General features: G+C 46.2%; 1 protein-coding gene across 1 annotated transcript in view; it reads right to left on the bottom strand.

The window, feature by feature from the left end:
* Window positions 1-22,123, bottom strand: part of DNM3 (dynamin 3) — a 143,844-nt gene that overhangs the window by 5,485 nt on the left and 116,236 nt on the right. The window contains exon 15 of the mRNA XM_069967985.1: window positions 2,511-2,678. Coding sequence (XP_069824086.1) covers window positions 2,511-2,678 — 168 coding nt within the window. The remainder of the gene's footprint in view (window positions 1-2,510; window positions 2,679-22,123) is intronic.

Genomic DNA, 22,123 nt, shown 5'->3' with positions numbered 1-22,123 from the left:
GAAGACTGGAGATTTTATTTAATAGAAGTAAATCACACATATCTGGCACTTTCTGTCACCAGTTGATTTGAAAATTTTTTTGGGGTGAACTATCCCCTTAATAAAGGTGGGCAGGGGGTGGGGGGAACATAATAAAGAATCTATACTTACTAGAGATGAGCGAACCTCAAGCATACTTGAGTCCATCCGAACCTTATTGTTTAGCATTTATTTAATGGTGGCTGCTGAAGTTGGATAAAGCCCTAAGGCTATGTGGAAATCATGGATATAGTCATTGGCTATATCCATGTTTTCCAGACAACCTTAGGGCTTTATCCAACTTCAGCAGCCTCCGCTAATCAAATGCCGAACGATCGGGTTCGGATGGACTCGAGCATGCTCCAGGTTTGCTTATCTCTAATACTTACCCATCCCCATGCCCCCGCAGCTCACCAGCTCACCGGCTGCGCTCCAGTTCCTTCTGGCTTCCTGCATTATCACATCTCGCCCCAGTCACTGAGGGCATTTCTCAGCCAGGACGTGACGTTGCAGAAGTGGGAACTGCAGTAGGCTGGTGAGGGTCCATGAGTGGTTGAGTGGTGATGCTGCACTGTAGGATGCTGGGACAGGTAAGTATTCTTTATTATGTTCCGCCCCCCCCCCCCCCCCCCCCCCTCTGCCTGCCCAGGATTTTTAGATCCCCAGAGTTCTCCTTGAAAATGATGGTAAAATTAAATAAAAACATATACATTTATTTTATTGGCGTTATATTGTGATATAACTTTATTAAAGCAATGTATAAAAAATTGGGGGAAAAAAATCATTACTCTCCGGAGTGTTCCCTTAACATGTAATGTACTGGGAAATAAAATTAAGGCATGGACTTCCTTATGCTCTAAAAGCAGATATTATGCACAATGGTTTCTGCAGTAACTCTGCATTAGGATAATTCAACCGTTCGCGGAGCAGCCAAATTGAATTTTTCAAAAATTTACCAAAATTTCAACGCAAGTCCAGGCAGGTACCGAGATGACTACAAAATTACATCTGGTAGAAAATTATAGGTTGAGAGAACAGCAATTTACTTGAGGTCTAGTCCTACATGTTAGATCACACTCATTACGCCTCCACGTGTTCAGTAAGTACAGGTTGTGCTTGACGTGATCAATTGCAGCGTCATTTCAGCCGCAGAGAGTGGATGGTAACTCATGACGCCACGTGCACCGGTAGAGAGGTCATCGGACAATGCTTCATAACATAATCCTACTGGATGGCAATAACCCATCATTATTACAAAGTGATGGATAACAGTTTAGGATACCGTGGATTTTGGTAGGAAAGTTTAGAAGGAGTCATCAACTTTTTTTTTAACATGATTTTTCTATTCATGCTGCAATTGTCAAACTTTATTTGAGTCCTTCTAATCTTCTCCTGATCCATGGTTCTATGGTGGCCACTCTGTATGATCCCAGACAATGACAAAGTAGGGTGTATGATATTATACATACACTGCCACTGGTGTGATGCTTTGGTCAGTTCCCATTAAAGGTAAATGCTATGCGGCTTTTATGCCAAAGTTACCCCCAGTAAAGCCCTTTGCTCCTTCTGAGTTGTGAATTCCATTTTGCTTTTCCATCATAGAAGTAGAAAAATAAATGCAGGCTGTTATGGATCCATCATACAATGGACACCAATGGCACCCAGTGGACTCTACTGACTATAAGGTTCTCTTGCCTAAAAGAGTCTAATTGCCTAAAAGAGTCTCAGATGCAAAAGTGAACTTAAGTCTTTGTTGATTTTTGTCAGGGCTGGTGGACCATCCGATCTGATGGGGAAGAGAAGAATCACCTGTCTGACCCAGAGCATGTCTAAGACCTAAAGGAGAAGTCCAGCGCGGGGCAAAAAAATTATTCCAAAGTAGGGGTGGGGGAACATAAAAAAGAAGTTATATTCACGTGTGCCAGTGCCCACACAGCACGGCGTCCCACTCCTGGACCCCAGCGGGCTGTCTACTTAGCTCCTCCCCGGCTACATCACAATCCGGTTGACGGATGCCCCGCTCAGCCGGAAACCGGGAGAACAGGCCCAACCATAACCCTGATACTCCCTGTTGCCTAAAGGGTAAAAACAGAAACACCAAAAATTTATTGGGCTGTTAAGTGTCTTGTTTTGCTAGAAGCATTTTGCCCGAGGCTTCATTATGATAAAGGAGTACGGAACCACGATTGTTCTACCAATCATCTTACCAAATTTGTAGGGTTCACTCGGACTCATAAATAGTATGCTACCTTTGTCAACATACATCAACTTGGCCTATTCTACCAGAGATACTGTCTGGGTTTTGGTAATGAGTATTTGGAATATAATATGATATCTGCCCGTTTACCGGCACAGTGCCATCTGATCTTTGGCAATGTCCATCGTTCCCAATGTCGTAAGTCAACCTTACATGGTAATATTGGGTTATAAGTTCAGCTCCACTCTCGGGATAAGATATTGTAGAGTCAATCCAATGATAGAGAACTACTCACGCTGTTGATCATCAGGTGCATTAACGTCTTGGGGATGAGATCTTTGAAGCACTTGTTTATGATGGTCATGTAGGAATACACCAGGTTGCGGATTGTCTCCACTTGTCTCTCAAGCTGTGGATCCATGGATAGGTTATCAGCTTGGGATGACTCCTCCTCTGGATCTGTCTGGAAAAGAACATTGGCTTTCATCATTGGTTGTAAGTAATATGGACCTTGATGACTTTCAACCCTTTTGTTGTACATAGAGGATGAAAACGAGGTCATAAATTAAAAATTTTATGACAGTCTACGAGCAACTTTTCCAAATGGACTTTTGGTCTATTCTTCCAAATGTCTCTATAAAACATAATGGAACACAAGAGCACAATATGAGAGCATTTATCTGTATATCCACACAGTGGACACAGTGGTCCTCCCTCTATTGCAGTTCTATCATGCCTTGAGCATTGTACCTCTACAACTATTGGTTGTGAATAGTGTTGACCAGACCTAAGTGGTTCTGGTTCTGCAACGTTCTCCAACGTTTGATTCCCCACGGCTGCAGAAGTTGGATGCCACCCCAGGGGTTTCAGGAAAGCATGGGTAGAGCCTATTGCCTATAGCTGTACTCATGTTTTCCAGAATCCCTATGGTGGCATCCAACTTCTGCAGTCGCGGGGAATCAAAAGTGTGTTCAGGTTTGGAGAACGTTGCCGAAACCAAATAATTTGAGAGGTCCACTCAACACAAGCTGGGAACCAATAACCCACTGGATGAACAATTACAGGGGCTGGTGGACCATCAGCCAGAGGATGCTATGGTGGAAGCCAAGGATCTGGAGCGGGAAGACTACACAATGATTCATGGCTCAGAGGCACCAGATATGTCTGGCGTTCATCTCTCCCATGTCACTTGTATTACAGTCTCTTACTGCTGTTACATCCGGTGTAGTTGCTTTAGGTAAGAAATCCTGAGTTTTCTCATTTACATAGATCAATCTTAAAGATGAATTACACAAACTTGGGAAGAGTTTGTATCATGGTTAAAGATGAGCGACTGGTCGGGGGAGTCCGGCCTTTATGAGGACAGAATTAATTCTAAGAGAGCAGAGTGACCCCCAGATGAGAGGAAACGGTCTCAGACAGATACAGACAGCAAAAATCTAAGATTAGTAGCCCTCGAGTTACAATCCAATATTTTATTCCCTCAGGATTACTGGTTGGCCTCTTTTATACATGCCGTGTATTAGTGCACTTCTGTATACAGGTACATTATCCTCAATGTGACTATGTATGCCCTCATCTCCATACTGTGACATCACTGTGTGTATTATCCCCCCTGTACTGTGACATCACTGTGTGTATTATCTCTGTACTGTGACATCACTGTGTGTATTATCCCTGTACTGTGACATCACTGTGTGTATTATCCCTGTACTGTGACATCACTGTGTGTATTATCCCTGTACTGTGACATCATTGTGTGTAGTATCCCCCCTGTACTGTGACATCACTGTGTGTAGTATCCCCCCTGTACTGTGACATCACTGTGTGTAGTATCCCCCCTGTACTGTGACATCACTGTGTGTAGTATCCCTGTACTGTGACATCACTGTGTGTATTATCCCTGTACTGTGACGTCACTGTGTGTATTTTCCCTGTACTGTGACGTCACTGTGTGTATTATCCCTGTACTGTGACATCACTGTGTGTATTATCCTGTACTGTGACATCACTGTGTGTATTATCCCTGTACTGCAAAAGGACGCTGGTTGACCTCTGGGAGATCAACCAAAACACCGCAGAGACACCATCACGTGTCTCAACGTCAGTGTATGGTGATGGTGTCTCTGCGGTGTTTTGGTTGATCTCCCTGAGGTCAACCAGCGTCCTTTTGCATGCAGTTACTAGTCATTGCTCCCACTAGCCAGAAACCTACTCCACACTGATGAGGGGCAAAAACCCTGAAACAGCTGTCTGTGGATGGATACCTTGCTGAGGTGGTTTCCTTGACTGAAGAACGCCTTTGGCTTGGTTTGTTCCTTCCTGGAGGGAAGGTCTGGCTAGTTCACTGACGTTGAGACATGTGATGGTGTCTCTGCAGTGTTCTTTTGCATTATCCCTGTACTGTGACATCACTGTGTGTATTATTCCTGTACTGTGACATCACTGTGTGTATTATCCCTGTACTGTGACATCACTGTGTGTATTATACCTGTACTGTGACATCACTGTGTGTATTATCCCTATACTGTGACATCACTGTGTGTATTATCCCTGTACTGTGACATCACTGTGTGTATTATCCCTGTACTGTGACATCACTGTGTATTATCCCTGTACTGTGACATCACTGTGTGTATTATACCTGTACTGTGACATCACTGTGTGTATTATCCCTGTACTGTGACATCACTGTGTGTATTATTCCTGTACTGTGACATCACTGTGTATTATCCCTGTACTGTGACATCACTGTGTGTATTATCCCCCTGTACTGTGACATCACTGTGTGTATTATCCCTGTACTGTGACATCACTGTGAGTATTATCCCTATACTGTGACTTTACTGTGTGTATTATCCCTGTATTGTGACATCACTGTGTATTATCCCTGTACTGTGACATCACTGTGTATTATCCCTGTACTGTGACATCACTGTGTGTGTTATCCCTGTACTGTGACATCACTGTGTATTATCCCCCTGTACTGTGACATCACTGTGTGTGTTATCCCTGTGCTGTGACATCACTGTGTGTATTATACCTATACTGTGACATCACTGTGTGTATTATCCCTATACTGTGACATCACTGTATGTATTATCCCTGTACTGTTACATCACTGTGTATTATCCCTGTATTGTGACATCACTGTGTGTACTATCCCTGTGCTGTGACATCACTGTGAGTATTATCCCTGTACTGTGACTTTACTGTGTGTATTATCCCTGTACTGTGACATCACTGTGTATTATTCCTGTACTGTGACATCACTGTGTGTGTTATCCCTGTACTGTGACATCACTGTGTATTATACCTATACTGTGACATCACTGTGTATTATCCCCCCTGCACTGTGACATCACTGTGTGTGTTATCCCTGTGCTGTGACATCACTGTGTGTATTATACCTATACTGTGACATCACTGTGTGTATTATCCCTATACTGTGACATCACTGTATGTATTATCCCTGTACTGTGACATCACTGTGTATTATCCCTGTACTGTGACATCACTGTGTGTACTATCCCTGTGCTGTGACACCACTGTGTGTGGCTGTGCCGGCCCAGGGTATATGGGGTAAAAGAGCAGCGTTTGCCTCTATGTTTCGGCCTCGGGGGAGCTGCAGCTGGGCAGTGTGTATACGCTATATGTATATATTTTCCTCTGGATACGGCAGGCTAGCCCTCTGTATGGAGACAATATTGTTTCAATTAAACTTCAACTACTTTGCCAAAACAAAGCAAACAGATGAAGTGCCAGAAACATCCAGAAACATCCAGCCCAATTATTCTGGCACTGAAACATCTCGGACCATGTCGAAACTTCCCGCGCGTGCCCGCAACGCCATCGTAGCTACAACCCGGCCCGATCCGACGCATTTAATCAAAACCTCGAAATGTGGGGCGAGGGATCCAAAGTACAAACCCAGTACGACGGACGACTCCACGTTACACGGTCGCCGACCTGACGTTCTCACAAGGTTACACAAAGGCGCAGACCGCCAACCCCACGGCACCCGCTTAATAAAAGTGCACAAAACCCCGATTGTGCAGAGTATAATAAAATAGGTTTTATTTTTACAGAAACCACATTTTGTAGACAGCTTATTCCCTTGCGTCCGCCCCCAGAATCAGACTGGAATTTTTCTCTCTCCACCCCTTGGCCGGCGTCCCCCCCTTCTCCATCACTTATATCCTGTATGCGCGTTTGGAGTTTTCTTTGTTTAAATTACAGGGCTGCAATCGGAGCCTTGTGCTGGCTAAGCAGGGGCACCGACACATGGGAAGCATTATCCCCATCAAGAGGAGAAGGCTGAAATAAAAATAGCCATCGCTCTCTGATCTCCGAGACGGGTTGTAAAGGGGAAAGAATTAAAAATGGGAATTTCGAGCGTGAAGAGTATGAGAACGTTTAACCTTTCTCTCCTCGGGGGTGATAAAAGCGGGGAGGAAGGCGGCCAAATGGGGAAAACCAATGCGGATAGGGCCGACTGGTGACAAAGGTCACACATGTTACCGCACCACCAAATACCGCTGTCTGTGAGAGCCCGCGCGTTCCAACCCCAAAGGCCAAATTGATGGAGAGGTTGGGGAGTCGGACCCAGTCTGAGATTTTAGGTGGAGTAACAATAAGGACGTCGACCCTAAAAAAAAAAAACATTTTAGGGGAATTCTCTTTTGGGATTGTGGGAGTTATGCGGTAAATGTATGGGGGATTCTTATAGACCAGGTTGTATGTTACAATAGAGAGAGCAGAGGTAGAATAGAGAGTACAGGTAAAGCGATATCTATAGAGGGGTAGAGATAGTGGTGGTACCCCGACCCTAATGTCTGAAGGAACCCATTTACCGCTCTCTGATATAAGATGTCAGTATTGTATATACTACATAGGAAGTGACAGTGCTTTTTGCACTTTTAACAATAGACAAGACGAACAAACATTTAAAGGGGTATTCCAACAAACATGTCCCCTATCTACAGGAATGGGGGATAAGTAGCTGATTGCAGGGTCTGACCGCTGGGGCCTCCTGAGAATAGGAACCCAAGTCTCCCAATAGGATGAAGTGGTGGATTGTGTATGTGCATGTGCGCTGCTAATCCATTCATTCTCTATGGGAGTAGTGGAAACAGGGGAAATGGGGTCCCCATTCTCAAGATTAAGGGGGGGGCAGACACAGTGATCAGACCTCACATAATCTGCTGGTTATCCGCTGACGCTTACTTGTTTCCAGTGGATAGGCTATCAATTTCCTATCCTGGAAAACCTCTTTAACAGGCACGAAAAACATCACATAAAATGCATCAAGATATGCAAAAAGTTGCTTTCCGTACACATGCACACTCACCTCGGAGAGCATGCATGCATTCTATTTGGGTTGAGGGGGAGAAAGCTGCAGCTGGATTACTCTGTCTGTGGATTATCTCCCCAAGAACAAAAAGGGCGTGCTGAAATCCTAAATGCTTGACCGCTCTTCCCCAACGCAACCAATTCTGCACCAATTGGAGGGTGTAACCAATATTAAAGAAATTGTCTAATTGTAGAAATAATAAACAAGCTATACTCATTTCTCCCAGTCTGTCAAAGCTCCGAGTCCCCCCTTCCTACAAGTCTCCAGGATGCCCAAACCCACGAGACCTGCCCTGCTCAGCCAATCAGTGGCCGGTGCATTGTCATCTCAGTCATTGATTGGCTGACCGGGCAGGACGTCACAGAGGAGGACTGGGAGTGTGGGTGCAGGAGAGGTGAGTATAGCTGATTTATTATTTTTCCCCACCCCCCAGCCATGGAGAACCTGTCGCCTCCTCTCCACACAAACTTTTTCCCTTTTGGTAAATGCTGCATAAAATTGGTTCCATTTAGACCAAATATGCTTAGATACAATTCTAAATTCCCTCGAAAGAATCGCACTTGGAGAATTCCATCACGTTTGTATGACTGTCACACGTTCAGTGTATTCCATGGACGTAAAGACATTGATACATTTCGGCAGAGAACTTTCCACCTCTCGCAGTGTACGTGATCGACCATCACCCCAGATGCCACCGATCCTCCTCTGCGCTCACAAGCTTCCAGTCTGCACTGTGTCAGACCTCCAGCCCATTTGCTCCTTTAAAATTTAAGTCCCTTTTGGGAATAAGCGCGCACAATGCCAAGGAATACAGCAATGCGTCATTTCACTCCATTTGGAGAAAGTGCCGGGGGGATTGAGGGAGGCCGTTCCTGCAGGCACTTCAGGCCACACAAAATGAAATCCATGATCCAGACCCTCCGCTTTATTACATCCACTAAATCACTTCGCTCCTGACAGCTCCACATAGGGAAACGTGCGGAGGGATTGGGTTTCATGCGACCACTCAGGCCGGCCGAGGAGCGGGAACCACACAGCACAGATGGCTTCTAAGGTTCAAGCAACATCGATAATGTCGGAGAATATTCTCAGAAATGTCCCTCACTCACCTGCCTGCACTGATTTTTTTTTAACGTGGACAATGGTGGCAGAGAGGCCTGTGTCGCCCCTTGCTGCAGGACTCTGTAAATGTATCCTTGTTTGCAAGTTACAAGTGTCTATATTGCATATACACTATCACCGGAACATCCCCAGACTCCTCCCAGAAGATTACTGGAAAACTACTGAAAGTTCTAATAAATGTTCCTCCAGTGCTGGATTTACAGCTTACACTGATAACTGCTGCTCTATAACGTCCTCCATACTGCTGCTGCAGCCATTTTAATTACATTTGCAACCATCTGCTGTAACAGTGGAGAAGAATTCTGCATAGAGAGTCTCAATAAGTGTCTATACTGTAACCCACCATCACTGGAACATCCCCAGACACCTCCCAGAAGTCCACTGGAAAACTACTGAAAGTTCTAATAAATGTTCCTCCAGTGCTGGATTTACAGCTTACACTGATAACTGCTGCTCTATAACGTCCTCCATACTACTGTTGCAGCCATCCTAGGTAAATTCCAACCATCTGCTGTAACAGTGGAGAGGATTTCTGCATAGAGAGTCTAAGTAAGTCTCTATACTGTAACCCACCATCACCGGAACATCCCCAGACTCCTCCCAGAAGTCCACTCCCAGTGGTTGCAGGCAGCTGCTGGATGTAAGATACAGCACCAGCCACATATAGAGCAAGTTCAACTCTACATTGACTGATGGGTGTAACACTGCCAACTGGTCACACCCATTTGTCAATTTATTTACAAATTTACAGGAGTAAGAACAGATGAACCGGGCACAGTGTTAAGCAAAGATGCTCCAGAGCTGTGATACTGTGGGGATGAAGGCATGTACGTCAGGAGGGGTGACAGGTCGTCTTTAAGGAAATCAGCGTAAGATGTTTCCAGTCGGTTACACAATATGATAAACAAACCGAAGCCACAAGAAAGCCGGAAAGTGTCTGAGTCAAGATAGAAGCATTCATTCAGAAAGCCGGCTGCTCTCTGGTGCACGTGGCTCATCGCTGACTAACACATCTGCACAGTGCAATGTTATAGAGGTGACTGAAGGGCCGTCCGGGACAAGTCACAGCATATCCCTAGGAGGGTCTGGGACCCCACCAGGACATATGGAGAGGCTAGCATATCTTCCTGCACAGCTCCCCCGAGCCAATACTCATTCTGTGCACAAGCTCTTTCACTGCTTCTTAAGGGGCCAGCGCAGGCACCTTACCTGTCACCTTATTGTAGCTGCACCTGCTCCACCTTACCTGTCCCCTTATTGTAGCTGCACCTGCTCCACCTTACCTGTCCCCTTATTGTAGCTGCACCTGCTCCACCTTACCTGTCCCCTTACTGTAGCCGCAGCTGCTCCACCTTACCTGTCCCCTTACTGTAGCCGCAGCTGCTCCACCTTACCTGTCCCCTTACTGTAGCCGCAGCTGCTCCACCTTACCTGTCCCCTTACTGTAGCCACAGCTGCTCCACCTTACCTGTCCCCTTATTGTAGCTGCACCTGCTCCACCTTACCTGTCCCCTTACTGTAGCCGCACCTGCTCCACCTTACCTGTTCCCCTATTGTAGCTGCACCTGCTCCACCTTACCTGTCCCATTACGGTAGCCATAGATGCTCCACCTTACCTGTTCCCTTACTGTAGCCGTACCTGCTCCACCTTACCTGTCCCCTTACTGTAGCCATAGCTGCTCCACCTTACCTGTCCCATTACGGTAGCCATAGCTGCTCCACCTTACCTGTCCCATTACGGTAGCCATAGCTGCTCCACCTTACCTGTCCCATTACGGTAGCCATAGCTGCTCCACCTTACCTGTCCCATTACGGTAGCCATAGCTGCTCCACCTTACCTGTTCCCTTACTGTAGCCATACCTGCTCCACCCTACCTGTCCCCTCACTGTAGCCATAGCTGCTCCACCTTACCTGTCCCCTCACTGTAGCGATAGCTGCTCCACCTTACCTGTCCTCTTACTGTAGCCATAGCTGCTCCACCTTACCTTTCCCCTTACTGTAGCCATAGCTGCTCCACCTTACCTGTCCCCTCACTGTAGCCATAGCTGCTCCACCTTACCTGTCCTCTTACTGTAGCCATAGCTGCTCCACCTTACCTTTCCCCTTACTGTAGCTGCACCTGCTCCACCTTACCTGTTCCCTTACAGTAGCCGTACCTGCTCCACCCTACCTGTCCTCTTACTGTAGCCATAGCTGCTCCACCTTACCTTTCCCCTTACTGTAGCCGTACCTGCTCCACCTTACCTGTCCTCTTACTGTAGCTGCACCTGCTCCACCTTACCTGTCCCCTTACTGTAGCCGCACCTGCTCCACCTTACCTGTCCCCTTACTGTAGCCACAGCTGCTCCACCTTACCTGTCCCCTTATTGTAGCTGCACCTGCTCCACCTTACCTGTCCCCTTACTGTAGCCGCACCTGCTCCACCTTACCTGTTCCCCTATTGTAGCTGCACCTGCTCCACCTTACCTGTCCCATTACGGTAGCCATAGATGTTCCACCTTACCTGTCCCCTTATTGTAGCCGCACCTGCTTCACCCTACCTGTCCCCTTACTGTAGCCGCACCTGCTCCACCTTACCTGTTCCCCTATTGTAGCTGCACCTGCTCCACCTTACCTGTCCCATTACGGTAGCCATAGCTGCTCCACCTTACCTGTCCCATTACGGTAGCCATAGCTGCTCCACCTTACCTGTCCCATTACGGTAGCCATAGCTGCTCCACCTTACCTGTTCCCTTACTGTAGCCGTACCTGCTCCACCCTACCTGTCCCCTCACTGTAGCCATAGCTGCTCCACCTTACCTGTCCCCTCACTGTAGCCATAGCTGCTCCACCTTACCTGTCCTCTTACTGTAGCCATAGCTGCTCCACCTTACCTTTCCCCTTACTGTAGCCATAGCTGCTCCACCTTACCTGTCCCCTCACTGTAGCCATAGCTGCTCCACCTTACCTGTCCCCTCACTGTAGCCATAGCTGCTCCACCTTACCTGTCCTCTTACTGTAGCCATAGCTGCTCCACCTTACCTTTCCCCTTACTGTAGCCATAGCTGCTCCTCCTTACCTGACCCCTTACTGTAGCTGCACCTGCTCCACCTTACCTGTTCCCTTACAGTAGCCACACCCACTCCACCTTAGAGTAAATCTTCCTAATGATCCAGTGAAGGTTTTTTGAGGACATGTTTTTGCTACAGTGTTTGATCCCACTGTAAAACAACACTCATAGTGTTTCAGGGATGAAGAGCGTTACTTACACATGAGACATGCTAGATTGTCTGTTGTGGTGGGATGATGTTAATGGGTATGTAAGAAGCTGAGATAGAAGACTCATCCATCTGAGCTGCAAGGTGAGACAGAAGAGAGGAACGCACAGAGAAACTACAGAAAGTTTTAATAAATGTTCCTCCAGTGCTGGATTTACAGCTTATACTGATCACTGCTGCTCTATAATGTCCTCCATACTGCTGCTGCAGCCATCCTAAGTAAATTGGAGAGGATTTCTGCATAGAGACTCTCAGTAAATGTATCCTTGTTTGCAAGTTACAAGTGTCTATACAGTAACACACCCCATCACCGGAACATCCCCAGACTCCTCCCTCAAATCTACCCCGGGGTCAAGGATTTCCTATCTTATGCAGATCCCCACTGACAAAAAATTGCATGGTTCTACAGGTTAGTCAGCCACAAAGCCACATGTGACATCACTATACTGTGCTGGAGGAACTACTGCTCTGGACTACTCCACCCATCCTCCTTGTCGGTGCTGCACTTGGGCTATTAGACATACATCAGTGGTTCACAACATAAGAAGCATTTTACAGACAAATCACACAAACTTTACACATCATGTACATTCATAGGATTTAGATGCATTTTATCGGTTTCTGGTGTTGTTTTGTACATACCTGGTTTTAAACTAATAACCATCAGAGTAAAGAACAAATAAGATCTGATTGGTGACCAGGCTTGGGTAAAAAAAAAAAGAAGTTAAAAAAAAAACCTGTACTCACCTGCTGCCCGATCCCCCACCACCACTGGTTTGAGTGCTTGGTCCTGCTGCTTAGCACTTCCTGGTCTAGGCAGGTCACTGTTCTCCAATGTGATTGGCTAAGCAGCAGGACCAGGTACCACTAAAGAGACAGTGGTGTGTGACAGGTGAGTATAGTTTTTTTTTTTTGTTTGTTTTTTTCCTACTCAAGCCCAGGGGGCACAGGAAGCTGTAGGAGGGGCTGTCTGAATGATCTTTAGATCGTTTGGGGAGCCCATAGGAGATAGCAGGGGTCTCCTACCACTGCTCCTATTACACAGAGCAACGGCCAGCAGATCAACTGGTGCAAGAAAGTGCCAGAGATTTGTAATTTACTTCTAATTAATCTCAAGTTTTCCCGTACTTAACAGCTGCTGTATGTCCTGCAGGAAGTGGTGTATTCTTTCCAGTCAGACACAGTGCTCTCTGCTGCCACCTCTGTCCATGTCAGGTACTGTTCAGAGTGGTAGCAAATCCCCACAGAAAACCTCTCCTGCTCTGCAGACTGGAATGAATACACCACTTCCTGCAGGACATACAGCAGCTGATAAATACTTCAAATGTGAGATTTTTTTTATTAGAAGTAATCTACAGATCTCTGGCACTTACTGGCATCAGTTAATTTTAAAGTTTTTTTTTCTGTGAACTACCCCTTTAAGGCCTTGGAGTGACTTATGGGCAGGAATCTATTCTTGTTCTGCTCCTCTATGAATGACAGTGACACGACTGCACCCGGCCAGCCATTCCTCTGTCCTGTTCACAGTCGTGATTTTGCATATTCGGAAAGTGATTATTTTGTCTTTATAAATAACGTCCTGCTGATCTTGGCATTTGGAGAAAACTGTAGATAACTTTTTGTGCAAACACAGTGGAAATAAAGTGAGATGACTAAGTCTGTTATTTGGCTTCTGTAGAGAAGAGAAGGAAACAGAATCCGAGATTTATCGAGTTCTCCAGAAAACTCCATCCTGCATCATTCACACCCATCTTACACTAGTATCGGCCTTTCTGAAAGCAGATCTGCCCACTGTAATAAGCTGCACTCGTTAGACCAACATTTATCGTATTGTAATCTCAATAAGCAGGACGATACAATAAACTCGCCCTATGAATGACTATGTAATGTGTTATGGGGGCCTCCCAGCTGTCACCCAATGGCAAATGGAGAGGGAGAGAGGGGTCAGGTATGTAGCATATCAATGCCTGATCCTCCTGTTCTAGGGGAGACAAACCGCCATCACTGGTGTCTGGCAGCTGCTTGCGGCTTTCACTTACTGGACACACAGGGTGGTAATGCAAAAATTCAGAAGGGCCTCCTTCTCTACTTTCCTATAAGGCTTCTTACATATATGTCCAGCGATGCCAAAGCTACACCACATGCAAGACGATGGGTTTATTGCACCCAGTGCCCCCCCCCCCCTCCTCCATCTCTGTAGAGAAACATGGCCGGTCAGATGGATCCAGATCTCTGTAGAGAAACATGGCCGGTCAGATGGATCCAGATCTCTGTAGAGAAACATGGCCGGTCAGATTAATCCAGATCTCTATGGAGAAACATGGCCGGTCAGATGGATCCAGATCTCTGTAGAGAAACATGGCCGGTCAGATGGATCCAGATCTCTGTGGAGAAACATGGCCGGTCAGATGGATCCAGATCTCTGTAGAGAAACATGGCCGGTCAGATGGATCCAGATCTCTGTAGAGAAACATGGCCGGTCAGATGGATCCAGATCTCTGTAGATAAACATGGCCGGTCAGATGGATCCAGATCTCTGTAGATAAACATGGCCGGTCAGATGGATCCAGATCTCTGTGGAGAAACATGGCCGGTCAGATGGATCCAGATCTCTGTAGATAAACATGGCCGGTCAGATGGATCCAGATCTCTGTAGAGAAACATGGCCGGTCAGATGGATCCAGATCTCTGTGGAGAAACATGGCCGGTCAGATGGATCCATATCTCTGTAGAGAAACATGGCCGGTCAGATGGATCCAGATCTCTGTAGAGAAACATGGCCGGTCAGATGGATCCAGATCTCTGTAGAGAAACATGGCCGGTCAGATGGATCCAGATCTCTGTGGAGAAACATGGCCGGTCAGATGGATCCAGATCTCTGTGGAGAAACATGGCCGGTCAGATGGATCCAGATCTCTGTAGAGAAACATGGCCGGTCAGATGGATCCAGATCTCTGTAGAGAAACATGGCCGGGACAAATAGATCCAGATCTCTGTAGAGAAACATGGCCGGTCAGATGGATCCAGATCTCTGTAGAGAAACATGGCCGGTCAGATGGATCCAGATCTCTGTAGAGAAACATGGCCGGTCAGATTAATCCAGATCTCTGTGACACCTTGTAGATGAGAGTGGTAATGGGGAGGAGCACATTTTGGCGCAACCAGCGTGAACTAATGAGCCCTTCCTGTCAGGTGTGAACAGTTCAGGCTGGTGAAGGGTTTATAATGGTGGGAGAGAAAGTTTACTTGGTGCACCCAGGCTCCTCTGATACCTGTGGATAGATATAAGGCTAAGCACTGTGGTGATCAGAAGGACATTACATCATGCACAAGGACTGTATTGTCTCGAATTGGTTCCAGGAACATGATAGCAAGTTTTTCTTGCTTTCCTAGACTTCCCTGTTCTCAGATCTTAATCCTATGGAACATAGAAACATAGAAGATTGTCAGCAGAAAAAGACCACTGGGTCCATCTAGTCTGCCCTTTTAGTATTTCCTTTCTTATTATCTTAGGATAGATGTATGTCTATCCCAGGCGTGTTTAAAGTCTGTTATTGTAGATTTACCAACCACCTCTGCTGGAAGTTTGTTCCAGGTATCTACTACTTTTTCAGTAAAATAATATTTTCTCACATTGCTTCTGATCTTTCCCCCAACTAACCTCTCACTGTGTCCTCTTGTTCTTGAGCTCAGTTTTTTACTAAAACCACTTCCCTCCTGAACCTTATTTAGTCCTTTAACATACTTAAAGGTTCCCATCATGCCCCCTCTTTCTCTTCTTTCCTCCAGACTATACAGATTCAAATCTTTAAGTCTTTCCTGATATGGTTTATGCCTCACACCCTCCACCATTTTTGTGGCCGTCTTTGGACCCGTTCTATTTTATCAATGTCCTTTTTTAGGTGAGGTCTCCAGAACTGGACACAGTATTCCAGATGTGGCCTCACTAGAGCTCTATACAGCGGGATCACAACCTCCTCTTCCTACTGGTTATACCTCTAGCTATACAGCCCAGCATACCATTATACTGTATATATATACAGCCCAGCATACCATTATATATATACAGCCCGGCATACCATTATATGTATGTACACCCCAGCATACCATTATATATATATATATATATATATATATATATATATATATATATATATATACACCCCAGCATACCATTATATGTATGTACACCCCAGCATACCAATATATATATATATATATATATATATATATATATATATATATATATATACAGCCCAGCATACCATTATATGTATATACACCCCAGCATACCATTATATATATACACCCCAGCATACCATTATATATATATATATACACCCCAGCATACCATTATATATATACACCCCAGCATACCATTATATATATATATATATATATATATATATATATATATATATACACCCCAGCATACCATGATATATATATACAGCCCAGCATACGATTTGCTTTCCCCACCGCCTGGTTGCACTGGTGACTCATTTTAAGGCTGTCAGAAATCACTACCCCTAAATCCTTCTCTTCTGAAGTCTTTTCCAACACAGTACTGCCGATGTGATACTCGGATAGAGGTTTCCTCCTCCCCAAGTGCATTATTTTACATTTGGAAACATTGAACTTCAATTTCCACTGTTTGGACCACTTTTCTAGCAAAGTTAAATCATTTTCCATATTACAGACACCTCCAGGAATATCGACCCTATTGCAAACTTTAGTGTCATAAGCAAACAGATAAACTTTACCTACCAAACCTTCTCCTATGTCACTTACAAACATATTAAAAAGAATAGGACCCAGAACAGACCCTTGTGGCACACCACTTGGACATCTCAAGAGGCAGACAGAATGGGTTGTTCAATGTGACAGCAGGAAGCAACTCCATCCATGAGCCAACGTTTTCCACTGTGCTACTATGGAGATGGGGGTCTCTAATTAAGTGCCCGCGCAGTACATATATATTGAATCTTCATTCAAGGACATTGAACATGAATGAAGTTCCATAAGACTGAGAATCAGAGGGTTTATTGACAATTCAGTGGTTCCTCCATACCTCTCCTTCATCTTCATCTGACGCAACCATTCTGAGCAGAGGAATAACGATATATCTAGCCTTTCCGCCAGTTTTCCGCCCTATCCCTGGCACTTTGCCTCTGTTGATGCCACCCAGTATCCAGCAGCCAGGACACCTGCCCCGCGGGCCCTTCCCGAGCTACTCCCTCCCTTGTGACAACATGAAGCACAATATTTTCTCGGGTTATTATGACCACTTGCAAGGTAATTTTCATGATCTGATCTCCGATGGAGGAAAATCTCGTTTCAGAGAAAATCATTAATTTAATGACAATCTAAGAGAAACATCTGGAATATTTTACAATGAACTTACTCCGTCTGACCTTAAATAGCCCACAGCTACTCCGAAAAAGTCAGGAGAAACTCTTACTATAAATGTAACTAAAAACGCCTGTAATAAGAACTCAATAAATAAGAACGCCATCTGTATTCTGCCATTCAGGAAAGGAGACGTCAACGTAGGATTGATATGAACTACATGTGCAGCCCGACCTACAGCCAACCATGGAGATCGGGGATCACAAATCGAGAAGCTAGTATAGGTGGATCCTATGAGTTCATGTTGTAGTCTGATCAATATGACGCCTCCCTTTATAATTGCACAGCTCCCCGATATATAATCTGCCCGCGTTGACCTTGGAAAATTCCCAGAAGATAAAGTCCTCATATCCATTGCAGAAATTTCCATTACAAAGAAAAATTCACTTGGAACACGGCACATAACCTGGGAATGCACTGGTCCTGTATGGTTTCACCAATGTCTCAGATCTCACATAGAGAGCGAATTCATTGGATGGTAAGATGATGCCATGATACCCACCCAATGGCAGATGCCCATACGACACTCACTATTAGATTCCACCCCTCTATTGCCCAAATGGGGGAGAGAAAATAAGTTGTAGCCAGAGATCTTTGTTCTCTCTAGATCATTCTTCTTATCTTTCTTAAAGCAAATCTTTACCACTGGACAACCCCCCACCCACCCCAAACAGCCCTACCATTCTGTTATGTTCCTTAATGAATGTCTTGTCCCGGGGTCTGTTGAGTCTCTTGGGGCAGGTATTGAGGCTAAAAACAACTTTTATACTGGCAGCTTGGTGTCCATGAAGCGGGGTCTAGAGGATCTGTGCTATAGGCCTGCCAAAGATGAAGATCCAGAAGACAACAGAAGAAGAGAGGCGCTGCAGGCCTAGGGGTTGTGACTGGCGGTACAGATCAACCAATCAGGGGTTGAACGGTTGATTTGCTCACCTTGTGTCCTAGGAAGTATATGATCCCCTACTCCACCTAGAGGAGGTCTCCAAAAGGACACCCCCTCCCCCATTTAAGACCTACTGTACACAGTGATTACGTCAGATAATGTAGATATGTTCCTATTAGCTAAAAGTGTAGTAAGTCTTATCAGAGGTCAGACGAGAGCCATTGGTTGGGTATGTATATAGTGCGATGTCATGTTCTTGGTGTATACGGGTCGTACTTGTAGGCACCCTGGCCTCTTGATCTAGTCCATGGGCTGGAAGGAAAGAGAATGGTTTTGGGGGCTCATCTAATTTAAAGGGGTTATCCAGCCCTGCAAAAACATGGCCACTTTTCCCCCTCTCTTGTCTCCAGTTCAGGTGCGGTTTGCAATTAAGCTCCATTTACTTTGATGGAACTGAGTTTGAAACCGCACCCAATCTGGAGACAAGAGAGGGGAAAAGTGGCCATGTTTTTGTAGCGCTGGAAAACACTTTTAAGGAGGTATTTCAGGAAAAATAACCTTTTTCCCAAACCACAGGATAGGGGAAAAGTAGGAGATTGTTGGGGGTCTGACCTCTGTATTATAAATGGAGCTGCAGGTAAGGCACGTGACCCGCGGCTCTATTCAGGCTCGGACTGGGCCACCGGGGGGCCGGGGAAACCCCCGGTGGGCCCCGAGCTGGAGTGGGCCCCTTGCTCCTCCCTTTTTAACTGGAAGCGATCGCAACAATCGCTTCCAGTTAAATGTAAGCAGTGTTGTGATTGACAGGGCGGGAAGCCTACGGCTTCCCGCCCTGTCAATCACTCTTGTGACCGCAAGCAGAGATTTGCTTGCGATCACAAGAGTTACGCAAGCTCCGTTGCGAAGTCCCGCCGGCGCCATCACTGACCTCAGTGTGCGCCGCGGCGGCTAGGACTTCCGGTTCATGCAGCGCATACCGGAAGTCCCAGCCACCGCGGCGCACACTGAGGTCAGTGATGGCGCCGGCGGGACTTCGCATCGGAGCTGCTGTCAGAGAAGAGGACACCGGCGACCGACGGGGGATCGTGTGGTTAGGTGAGTTGTCTTGTGGTTTTTTTTTTTATCAGAGGGGGCAAGATAAGGGGGGGGGGGCTGTATACAGGGGGAGGACAACATAAGGGGGTCTGTATACAGGGGGAGGACAGCATAAGGGGGCTGTATACAGGGGGAGGACAACAAGGGGCTGTATACAGGGGGAGAACAACATAAGGGGGTCTGTATACAGGGGGAGGACAACATAAGGGGGGCTGTATACAGGGGGAGGACAGCATAAGGGGGCTGTATACAGGGGGAGGACAACAAGGGGCTGTATACAGGGGGAGAACAACATAAGGGGGGCTGTATACAGGGGAGGACAACATAAGGGGGGCTATATACAGGGGGAGGACAACATAAGGGGCTGTATACAGGGGGAGAACAACATAAGGGGGGCTATATACAGGGGGAGGACAACATAAGGGTCTGTATACAGGGGGAGGACAACATGAGGGGGGCTATATACAGGGGGAGGACAACATAAGGGAGGCTGTATACAGGGTGGAGGACAACATAAGGGGGGCTGTATACAGGGGAGGACAACATAGGGGGGCTGTATACAGGGGGAGAACAACATAAGGGGGGCTATATACAGGGGGAGAACAACATAAGGGGGGCTGTATACAGGGGGAGAACAACATAAGGGGGGCTGTATACAGGGGAGGACAACATAGGGGGGCTGTATACAGGGGGAGAACAACATAAGGGGGGCTGTATACAAGGGGAGGACAACATAAGGGGGGCTGTATACAGGGGGAGAACAACATAAGGGGGGCTGTATACAAGGGGAGGACAACATAAGGGGGGCTGTATACAGGGGGAGAACAACATAAGGGGGCTGTATACAGGGGAGGACAACATAAGGGGGGCTGTATACAGGGTGGAGGACAACATAAGGGGGGCTGTATACAGGGAAGGAAAACATAAGGGGGGCTGTATACAGGGGGAGGACAACACAAGGGGGGCTGTATACAGGGAAGGACAACATAAGGGGCTGTATACAGGGGGGGGACAACATAAGGGGGGCTATAAACAGGGGGAGGACAACATAAGGGGCTGTATACAGGGGGAGGACAACATAAGGGGCTGTATACTGGGGAGGACAACATAAGGGGCTGTATACAGGGGGAGGACAACATAAGGGGCTGTATACAGGGGAGGACAACATAAGGGGCTGTATACAGGGGAAGGAAAACTTAAGGGGGCTATATGGGGCAAGGACAACATAAGGGGGCTATACGGGGGAATAGACAACATAAGGGGCTATATGGGGGGTAGGGATGGACAACATAAGGGGGCTATCTATATGTGGGGATGGATAACACAAGCGGGCCAGTTATAAGGGGGATAACACAGGGAGCCATCTATAAGGGACACTGGATGGGGCAATTTATAAGGAGGACAACACTGAGGAGGCATCTATAAAGGGCATTACACAGAGGGGGACAACAATGGGGGGCATCTATAAGGTTAACTATACTGGGTGCGGTGTGTATACAATAGGCTATAGGGGGCATCTACTTTAGTGGACTACACAGAGGGGTCATCTATAAGGGGACTACACAGAGGGGGCCATATACTATAGGGCAGGAATAGGGAACCTTGGATCTCCAGCTGTTGCAGTTGTTGCAGGCATGAAGGGAGTTGTAGTTTTGCAACAGCTGGAGAGCCAAGGTTCCCTACCCCTGATAATAGGGAATGCACAGAGGTTGTCATCTACTATAAAGGGATTACACAGAGGGGGATCTCTACTATAGTAGAGGCACACAGGGACACAGGGCCATCTATATGGAGGACTGAACAAGGGGCCATCTACAAGGTGTGTGCACAATATATATATATATATATATATATATATATATATATATATATATGAACACACACACACACAATAGTCAGGGCTAACCACTGAGAGAAGGTGTAAAGAGGCCAATACAGATGTGCAGTTTGTAGAGAGATGAGGATGGTGACAGAGTGAGGAGCCTAATATGTCTGTCTGGCAGATTCTGTGGATTCGTGGCTCGGAGAAGTTCTCATAAGGGCCCAGGGCAGATGGAGAAGAAGATGAAAAGGGAAGAACTCCGATCAGAGAAGACGTCCCCTGTGAGTCACTAAATCTATGTGCACCGTAATGTATATGGTGTAGAGCTGGGGCTACCTCTATATGACTGTATGAGGGGATATTGATCTTTGTTCAGAGGATTTTATTCAGTAGCAGCGGTGGTGTTAGTCAGTATGTGGGGGTGTTAGTCAGTAAATGGCGGTGTTAGTCAGTATGTGGGGGTATTATTTGTTACTTGTAATCTGGTGCGGTGTTCATTGGTCTTAGTATACCAGATTTGGTCAGTAACAATATGGTGGTGATGGTTGTGGTGTGGCGGTAATATTTCCCCCTTGTGTACTGGTAATTTTGGTCTCAGTATACAGGATTTGGTCAGTAACAGTATAGCGGTAATATGTGTGGGGATATTTGCTCTTTATATACTGGTGTTATTGGTAGCATACAGTGTTATCATGCAAAGAAAATTGTCTTATAGCGCGATTACACCGGCCAATAATCGGTAACAAGTGCTCCTAGGAAGTCTATTCAGCCGATGATCGGCCCATGTAAAAGTGCCAGAGATTGGCTGACATGCAAGCAAATGCCCCATAGTCGGCTGATTTGATCTTTTGTGCGGCTAAGATCATTGCTGTCGGCTGTACATCTCTATATATTCCTGCCCTGCTGATTAGCAATCATTTGCAGCCCTACACTGCCCCATATCACGCCGTGTTAATGTACCTTTAT

The sequence above is a fragment of the Dendropsophus ebraccatus genome, chromosome 4 (genome assembly GCF_027789765.1).
Source record: "Dendropsophus ebraccatus isolate aDenEbr1 chromosome 4, aDenEbr1.pat, whole genome shotgun sequence".
Taxonomy (NCBI): Eukaryota; Metazoa; Chordata; class Amphibia; order Anura; family Hylidae; genus Dendropsophus; species Dendropsophus ebraccatus.
This window is presented reverse-complemented; position numbering and strand designations above follow the sequence as displayed.